Source organism: Carassius auratus, unplaced genomic scaffold, assembly GCF_003368295.1.
Source record: "Carassius auratus strain Wakin unplaced genomic scaffold, ASM336829v1 scaf_tig00217205, whole genome shotgun sequence".
Lineage (NCBI taxonomy): Eukaryota > Metazoa > Chordata > Actinopteri > Cypriniformes > Cyprinidae > Carassius > Carassius auratus.
The window spans coordinates 103,328-112,729 of NW_020528941.1; the positions used below are offsets into that span (position 1 = coordinate 103,328).

Below are 9,402 nucleotides of genomic sequence, written 5' to 3' on the forward strand. Positions count from 1 at the left end.
CCCGTGATGTTTCAATGCAGCGGCAGACTCGCACCTGATTGGCTGATAGGTGTACTTAGCCTCCTGATGCAGCCAATAGAAACGATTCAATGCTTTCCCACACGAAACCGCTATAAATTCGTCAGATGCAACTGAAACGAGCTGTCAGTAGCCCAAGTGCCGGTAACTGCAGGAGGCACTGACTGAGAGAGAAGAGAGAGAGAGAGCAAAGGCAGAAAGGTATGTGTTTTATTCCATTCTTTATAGCTAAATATTATTTTATAATTATATAATTTATGTATAGCCTGCTTTAAACAAATGCTTATGTATTTTAGGTAAAAGTAAACATAATAGTAGTAATACAGTTAGTTTGTTACACTTTAAGACAATTAATATTATTCTTTCAAACACTAAATGTTCATTTTACATTAAAATTCCATTACAAAAAGTGCTAAACTTTAATAAGAATAAAAATGCATGTGTGTTTGAAGTACAAGGCACACTAAAGATAAGTCTACGATAATGTCATAATGTGTTATGAAGCTTTAACAGCTCTCTTTTTGATATTTTGCATCGATCAATGTGTGGGATCTTTTGTAATGTGTATTTTGGGACCTCCCTGTCACTGTTCTTACACTGTTTTGCTAAACAGTCTGAATGAATTTGAACGAACTGACTCTGAAAGTGAGACTTTGAAGTGCCTCATTCACACATCTTTATATAGAGTTCAAGAACTCCATTTTTAGGAATGTCTTCATTTTAGTCTACAGTATGTTTCCATTTCATCCCATGCAGAAATGTATAACTTGGTCATTACACTAAAATAATTACAACACCACACTCTCTCTCTCTTCTTTTTTTCCCCACAGATTGTGAGGGTTGATTCCACCAGACACTATCGACCACCCTTTTCCTCTTATCTGTCGGCTATACTACTCCTTCAGCCATGGCACCCACTCTAGCCACGGCATTTGCCCGCCGCTGGTGGATGGCAATAACAGCCATCATTGAAAACCTGCTCTTCTCTGCCGTTCTGCTGGGTTGGGGCTCCTTACTCATCATGCTGAAGTCTGAGGGTTTCTATTCATACCTCTGCACAGAGCAAGGTAAGAATCCTACTCAAATATAATGTAACATCAAGAACAAGAACTCAAGAAAACTCTGCAGCAATTTAGAAGAGCCATTGAGGAACAGTTAGGTTACGTGGTCCGCAAGTCAAGTTTGTGATCTTACCTATGAAAGAATTTAATTTAATGCATGAGTGGGTTTTATTTGTCACTAAACATATTGGCAGATCCCCTCCATTCCTTCATTCCAATCTGATCTCGAAACAAAGACTGTATCTGATAGTACTTGAAAGATCCTACTTTTAATCCATCACTGACAGTTTTCTTTGGAGTAATTGCCACAGGAGCCTCACAACCATAGACAGCACAGACGTCCATTTAATCAGCTGGTCACAGTAAAACATAGGAATGCTGAAAGGTTTTCAACAGGGATCCTGACCTAATCAAGTGTATCTTTAAATTGAGAGGCCTACCGCCTGCAAGATGTAAATGAAGATGTTTATCGTCTCAGTTAGACCTTCTGACCTGCTGATTAGCTTGTAATTGATTGATTGATTGATTTAACTGTCTTTGGTATTGATTAGCATCACATAAGAACGTTTCGGTCTTGTTGTGGCTGGTAATGCCCTTTTAGCATTGTCCTGTTCTCTCTCAGGCACTATGGGCTTGATTTAATAAAAGATGATGACACTGAGACCTATTTAACCACAAAAGCTGGTTTAAAATTCCAAGGCAGACAAGAAAAAAGAAGGGGGTAGAGGAGGGGCAGAAGATGAGAAAGAGTTGTGTGTGAAGGAAACTGTTGGAGGTTTATCGTTTAGGTAGATCTAGGAATGCAACTTCTTGGTGGAGTGGTGGGCATCTTGCATGTCCAACTGTCTGCTTGGCATGGAATTTTTGCATGGAAAAGTGCTTATCATTCCTTTTTGCCGCTGTCATGGTTCATGTTTTTTGATATTACTCATCTGATTTGACTGTCCTTTCGGTCAGTGACATTATTGTGACGCAATAAGACCGTCTCAGCAAAAAAATCATGTGTTCAAGACAGTATTGAGCAGGCTTAAAGTCCACAGATAAGTCTCGAAGGACAATGTCTTGAAGCATTAGTCTTTGACCAATTTGAATGATATGTGAAGTATGTGAGGACTGCTTTCGAGAGTTTAGTACATTAGCTGGGATTTCCCATTATGCAATCTCTGAAGTTGTCATGATAAAAGAGTTTTTATCACATAGAGTTTTGCACATTTGCACATCAATGTGGCTTATACACAATCTTTGATGCATCTTTTGTAGTGCTGACAGTGGGAACACCATTCACACATAAGCTTGGTTTAGAAAACATGATTTAGCAGAAATGCTAACCTGTTGAGTAGTGCAACTCATACGGTTTTAGGCCACATCAGTTTGTGTTCAAGCTGGTTTTTGGAACATGGTAGCTGCTGTTCTGGTAATCTGGGTTCCGTTAACTTTACCTCTCCTCTTTCTTCTTTCCCAAAGGTAACAACTCGATGACAAACTTCTCCTTACCAGCTGTTCCTTCATCGCTGTCGAATGATGAAGCATTTGAATATGACGAGTTCCAGTCTACCCAGCATGATGGTGGGGTGGAGATGGTCCCCCTAAACCATCCAGAGGACAATCTGAGGATGAATGGCTGGCTCATCTGTAAAGAACAGGATGAGATGCTCAATTTGGCCTTCACCGTGGGCTCCTTCCTCCTCAGCGCCATCACACTTCCTCTCGGAATCGTCATGGACAAATACGGCCCACGCAAACTCCGTCTGCTTGGAAGGTAGATAGGATGTGCTTAATTTTTCAGTATCATTACTATACCAGTCACATGATGGATAAATTATTCATGAAATGAAAAATGTGATAAGTGTGTTCCTAAGGTCAGATCACAATACAGACTAATGACAAGAAAAGTGTTTAATTGTCCATTATTAACTGACCTCTGAGTGTTGTATCTTTATTTCCAGTGCCTGCTTTGCCCTCTCGTGCCTTATGATTGCTTATGGAGCCAGCAACCCAAATGGTAAGAACATCATATATGCAATTTATGTGTCCATATTTAGTGAAACAGACACCAATGTTGTAATAGATACTGATAATATCCCATCATTTAACATCTGCATGTTTCTTCTAGATCTGTCTGTTTTGATCTTCATCGCTCTGACCTTTAACGGCTTTGGAGGAATGTGTATGACCTTCACTTCACTTACAGTGAGTGTGTCTTAACTTATTTATGAATGTACACTTTTTTGTGTGTGTGTGTTTGTGCGTTTATTTTGTTTAAACTTGCTTGCCCCAAGTTACTTGTAATGTTTACATTGCTAATTAACAGACTGTATCCACCATATAAATTGTAGAGGATATGTCCCATCTGATATTCAGATTAGCTAATGAGGTTTTCTCAGTGGTCGATTCTTATTGTTACATTGGGTGCTCTTGATCCTGCTATATCCATGCTAGTTAGACATCTCTAGGTCTCTTTTTTTCTCAATCTCTCTTATTTGAGCATCTCTCAAGCGTGGTGCAGCAGATTAATCATTAGACCCATCTGTGCGTCTAACTACAGAGTTTTTTCAGATGACTCACTCTTGTTGCTGCGCTGGTACCATGCATTAAATCCTGATGATGTTATCATGCACTCAGCATGATCTCAGGAACTATTTGACCATGAACTCACAAGAACACTCGCACCCAAAGCCCAAAATAAACTTTTTGCCACACATTAATGGCCATGAACTGAGAAAATAAAAAAAAACGATACCTACCTCAAAATTATTACATCGATGGCTAAATCGCTAATAATGCAATTCATCATGGAAAACAAGTTCTTGTTTGCCATGTTGCATGTCCCTCTTGAAGTGTAAATGAGTTGGCAATAGTTGCATTCCAATTGATTTTGGAGAATACTTTCACATCAGTTCTGACAGGAATTCTCACAAAACACAACTCGCCCATTACCAACCTGCTGAAAACACACTTTCACTGTAAGCAGTCTTCCCCAGTCTGTGCTCCAATTAAAGCTTCACCCGGTTCTGACTGAATGGATGAATCCTCAGTTCATACTGCCCCATTTATTCCATCGAACCGAAAGTAAAGTAAGAAGGAAATGTGGATTAACTCAAAAATATTTCAGGCCACTGGTAGTGTTCTAGTTTTCTAGTCATCTGTCAAATTCTCTTTCTCTTCTTTCTTTCAATCTCCCGACCTCACTCTGGGGCTGTAGTTAGTGCCTCTAAACTGAAACTGCTCTCACTGTTGATTTGCTCTGCTTTCGTCAGTCCATAATTGTGTGCCATCTCTTCTTGGCTGTTGCGATTTTTAGAGAAAGACTGTGGATCAGTTGTCTTCATATCAATGCTCTGAATAGCCACAGTCTGAATAGGATAAGAATATTACATTTTAAATTATAATTAATAAAAATAATTTAAAAATACATGTTGTGGAAAAAGAACAAATAAACATGACTTTTCTTAATATAAATTATATAATTATAAAGTCATAAATGAGATAAATTAATATATGTATATATATATAAATTACTAATAAATCTGAAACGTTTTCTCTCTTGCCAGGATTGTTGTGGATTCTATAGATGATATTAAAATAATAAAAAAGCTTTATAATTTGTTTTAGTTTATTTAAATACTTATGTTTTTTGCTAAGATTGTTAAGAGTTATATACATTTTAAATGAACAAACAAATGAGAGTAATTAAAAATGAATTTAACCAACCGAGATATTAATCTGTTCCCATGTTTCCTTCCAGCTGCCCAGCATGTTTGGCGACCTGCGTGCCACCTTCATCGCGCTCATGATCGGCTCGTACGCTTCCTCGGCTGTCACCTTTCCTGGGGTCAAGGTTTGTTAGATTAAGCAACTGGTTGAAAAAACAAGTGATTATAATGGTACATTATGTTCTTAGATAATAAATGTTAAAATTTTCAGGTGATCTATGACCTTGGTGTGACCTTTATCATGATTCTGGTGGTCTGGGCGGGCTGTGCAGGCCTCGTCTTCATCAACTGCTTCTTCAACTGGCCATTGGAGCCTTTCCCTGGACCCGAAGACATGGACTACACGTAAGAAACACACACATACCCTTCTCACACACATCGAACATCTACAATATTTGACACTCGTTCTGTATTTGTATATTCTGTATCCAGTGTCAAGATCAAGTTCAGTTGGCTGCGATTTGACCATAAGATTACAGGAAAGCAGTTTTATAAGCAGGTGACGACAGTGGGCAAGCGTCTTAGCGTGGATCACACTCAAAAACTGAAAGAGCTAGCCAAAGAGGGTCAGAATCTCTGCCTGTCCACCATGGATCTGGAACCGCAGTGTGAGGCCAAGGAGGAGAGTAAGTCACAATTTTTAAACGGGTCTGATACAGGAAAAAAGACAGAAAATGTGCTAATATGACAGGTCAACAATTCAAACTAACCCCATTTTCCTTTTCTTCCATGCAGCTCAGTCATTCATGCGGAGTATTTTCAGCCCTCTCTTCATGTTGAGTCTGGTGACCATGTGTGTAACTCAACTGCGTCTCATCTTCTACATGGGAGCCATGAACAATATCTTGGAGTCCCTCAGCGGAGGAGATTTCAATACGGGTGAATATGCATGTTTAAATGTGCTTTCATGATAATCCTGATTTGAGAATCCAGCATAAAAGTTTATGGAAATGTGAAAACAAAAATGTGTGAACACACCAATACATATTTCCAGAGCAACAAAAAATTTTGATTACTTTAATTATGATAATTCAGATATGTAAATGCAGGAAAAAAAAAATCCACCACTAATAAAATTATAAGCTCTTAATTTTTTTGTAATACTATTTTTGCAGTTGAGAGAATGGAATTGGGTAAGAATCTCAGTAGCACAGTAGAAACCAGTAGAGTGTGTCTTCCCCTTAAGCTTGTTACTCTAATCTTTAACCTTCTCCTGCTCTGACGTCAAGCGTAAGCCACTCCCTGCCCACCTGCGCTCAAGCATACACGAGCATACACGAGCGCCAAAAACAATTAACCAGCGTAGTTATTAACTAACCTCTATTATCTATTACACAGTGTTATATTCTGCCTCTCTTTTGCTCCCCCAGTGAGTCTCTACACCTCCATTTTTGGCATGATGCAACTCTTGTGCTTGATGACGACACCGGTCATCGGTCAGATCATGGACTGGAAGCTGAAGGAATGCGATGATGGAGAAATCAATGAAAAAGAGCCCAACAAGTAAGTTATGACACACTTTTGAGTGATCTATGGATGTAGATTTGACTTAAAATAATCAAGTTTGAAGCTCAAAATTCTAAGAAAAAAAATGAATGACAGCTGTTTAAAATGTGTGTCTATGTGCTCCTTGTCTCCAGGGATGAGCCCCAGCCCAAACGCAGAGACAGACAGATTCAGAAAGTCACCAACGCCACACGGGCCTTCATCTTCACCAACATCCTCCTCGTCTGCTTTGGCATCACCTGCCTAGTTCCCAACCTCCCTCTTCAGGTGTGTGCTGCGTACAAAATCTCACAATATGATGAGCATTTGACAATATTACTGGTTGACACATTTAATGTTGCACAAGGCATGGTGTGTTTTGAAAAAAAAAAAATAGTGTACATGTTTTTAAAAAAAAGTTTATACGTTTTTTTTTGTTAATCAATTTTTCAGTATGCTGTAAACATAACACTGTAAAAATATGTGTACCAGTGTTGTTATTGTTAAATATGACTAAAATGTTATCTATAAAAATTAGTTTTCAGTCACGGAAATCAAGTAAAACAAATTTTGGAAGAAAAAAAAACAAACAAAAAAAAATGTAAACAAAAATTAGAATAGTTGCCTAGCAACTAAATAAAATAAGTACTAAAATTAAATATAATAACAATAAATTAATAAAAAAACAAACAAATGAAGAACATAACACAATTACTAAAACTAAAATAAAATTAATTAATTATTAATAATTATATATCAATTTAACATTAATATATACGAGTTAATTTAAAACATGAATAAATAATATAATACATGAATAATAACATACTTGTATACTACAATATGCTGCTATTTTGATTTTTTTTTTTTGCTAATGTAATATTTATGGATATTCTGTGCACTTATTTGTATAGTGTGCACAGTAAACCGTACACATTGCAGCAATATTAAGAGTTTTATGTTAGTATGCTATTCTACTTATTGTGCAGAGGAAGGCTATTGCTAAATTTGGAATAGCATACTACTCTTATTATTTCTTCCATATGGAGTAGTGTGCAAGTCTACCATATAGCAGAAATAGTAAGAGTAGTATGTACCACTTATTTCTTGCTATTGGCACATGAAGTGTCTGCATAGCTGTACAATACAGCATCTCCCCCTAGTGGCCTAATTATGGAAATAGCATGTCACCTGCCAATTTTACCACAGGAAAGTGATTATAATGTTTTGATTTTGCCACCTCATGTCATCTCTCTCCAGATGCTCTCGTTTGTCCTTCACACCATCGTCAGAGGCTTCATCCACTCCGCCATCGGTGGACTTTATGCTGCTGTGTGAGTTTGTCGACATTATCTGTAAAACATGATTCAATTCTGCTTGTGATCATCACTTTCGTCTGTAATAGCTGCATTTAAATTATGATAAGAAATAATCTGTGTGTGTGTCTGCAGGTACCCATCATCTCAGTTCGGCAGTCTGACAGGAATGCAGTCATTGGTTAGCGCTCTGTTCGCTCTGCTGCAGCAGCCTTTGTTCATGGCCATGATGGGACCACTGAAGGGAGACCCACTCTGGGTATGACACACAACAGAGAGCTTTAGGAATACTACATGGATGAAATGCCCATTAGGCAGGTTTTGACCTCCTCTGTATGTTTTGGTTTTCTGGTGTAGGTGAACGTTGGTCTGCTGGTTCTCAGCATGATGGGCTTCCTGTTACCACTCTATCTACTGTACTTCAGGAAAACCCTGCACAAGAAGAGGAAGGAGAAGGAAAATAACGCTAAAATCTATCTCAGAATCAATGGCACTGACGAACAAGAGGCATTTGTATAAAGAAAGCAGATAAAGGGAAAAACAGAGGCATGAGAATATCATCACAGCTTCATAAAAACAGAAACGCAGAGACGATTAAACCACTTTCTCAGAGGTTTACTGAGTAACTCAGTGGACCAAAAGAGGAATGAGGGAGACAGGAAGCAACATGGGAAATTTGGCATCCCTCTTCTTTGACATTTGATTTGAATTTAAACAGATATTTTATATTACGCATGTACATATGTGATAAAGTTTCAACTCTGACTGTTGCTCCATAATCTAAACCAGGCGCATTTCAGTATACAGCATATAAGTACATGATTTTTTATATACATTGTTTATGCCAACTGGAGGTTTTTGAGGAGGACTGAAGTCAGCCTTGCCTGCACAGATGATGTAAAGATGACAGTTTGTCTGTCTTGCCCAAGGACACCCAAACACCCTACTCATTCAGCTAAACTTTACAAGGGATTTCAACGTAAACCATTATAGCCCCAGTTTTCACTGTAGCTAATAATTGTGGTGCAATGCAATTGTATTCACTAAAGGGCACATTTTCCCTTCATAATGATCCTCAAAGGGCCTTTTACATTTTTCTATGAAATAATGTTGTATTTGTGAAAAAGATCTGATCACTTTTGATCATAGGCACTTTATGAAAGCCACAATTTATGCATTTCAGTTTGTATATATGTTTTTACACTACATGTGCATGAGATGCATACATTTAAGAGGCTGAAATGCTTATGATCTGCAGTGAGTGACTGATCTGCAAGGTGATGGCTAAAAACTGAGGCGCAGATGTCAGGGCAACAACAGCACTTTTGACACATGTACCGTAAACCCCCTCATGACCCATAGTTCCCTTTTTCTGTCTTTCTTTCACTTGCATTCTGTGATATTTTAGAGCGTGTTAAGAGTCATTTATGTGTCACTGATCATAAGATCAAAATATAATGGTCCTCTGAAGTAAAATATCATATGGAAAGCACAACTTAACTCACAAATGTGCCTTTTGTGTGGTTTAAAGTGAAGTTAGTGATGCTGATGATAGCTGATGGGAGGACTGGAGCCACAGATACTGTGGAAATGTTGGTAATGTTAGAAATGGTGTTGTGTAATGTATTTATTTCTTTAAAATCTAATGGACCATATGGACAATGCAGCCTTATTTGCAAAGGTTTTTCTCAGTGTCGCACAGACTGTTTGTTTTTTCAAAAACTTTCATGTATTGTTCTATGTGGAATTACTGTTGAGGATTTTATTCAATAAAAATGTGTAGGTTTTGCTGATTTTTGTGATTTATTA

General features: G+C 37.9%; 1 protein-coding gene across 2 annotated transcripts; it reads left to right on the plus strand.

Annotated features, from left to right (window-relative positions):
• The first annotated feature begins 70 nt into the window (after nucleotides 1-70).
• Nucleotides 71-9,386, plus strand: LOC113100238 (large neutral amino acids transporter small subunit 4-like). 2 transcript variants are annotated; one of them, XM_026265021.1, is made up of 14 exons: nucleotides 71-219; nucleotides 849-1,085; nucleotides 2,544-2,838; nucleotides 3,026-3,081; nucleotides 3,193-3,269; nucleotides 4,825-4,917; nucleotides 5,004-5,137; nucleotides 5,225-5,418; nucleotides 5,528-5,671; nucleotides 6,163-6,295; nucleotides 6,433-6,565; nucleotides 7,538-7,611; nucleotides 7,729-7,852; nucleotides 7,951-8,112. In XM_026265021.1, the coding sequence occupies exons 2-14, from the start codon at nucleotides 926-928 to the stop codon at nucleotides 8,110-8,112; spliced, it is 1,779 nt and encodes a 592-aa protein (XP_026120806.1). In that variant the 5' UTR covers nucleotides 71-219; nucleotides 849-925. The 2 variants fall into 2 exon arrangements, with proteins under 2 accessions (XP_026120806.1, XP_026120807.1); XM_026265022.1 differs by lacking the exon at nucleotides 71-219 and having other exon boundaries at nucleotides 926-1,085; nucleotides 7,951-9,386.
• Nucleotides 9,387-9,402: the final 16 nt, after the last annotated feature.

Excerpts from the sequence above, each read along its gene's own strand:
- LOC113100238 (XM_026265021.1), top strand. The coding sequence starts at position 926 with ATGGCACCCACTCTAGCCACGGCATTTGCCCGCCGCTGGTGGATGGCA. Across the intron at positions 4,918-5,003 it reads TCACCTTTCCTGGGGTCAAG|GTGATCTATGACCTTGGTGT; the intron begins GTTTGTTAGATT and ends TAAAATTTTCAG. Across the intron at positions 6,566-7,537 it reads TTCCCAACCTCCCTCTTCAG|ATGCTCTCGTTTGTCCTTCA; the intron begins GTGTGTGCTGCG and ends ATCTCTCTCCAG.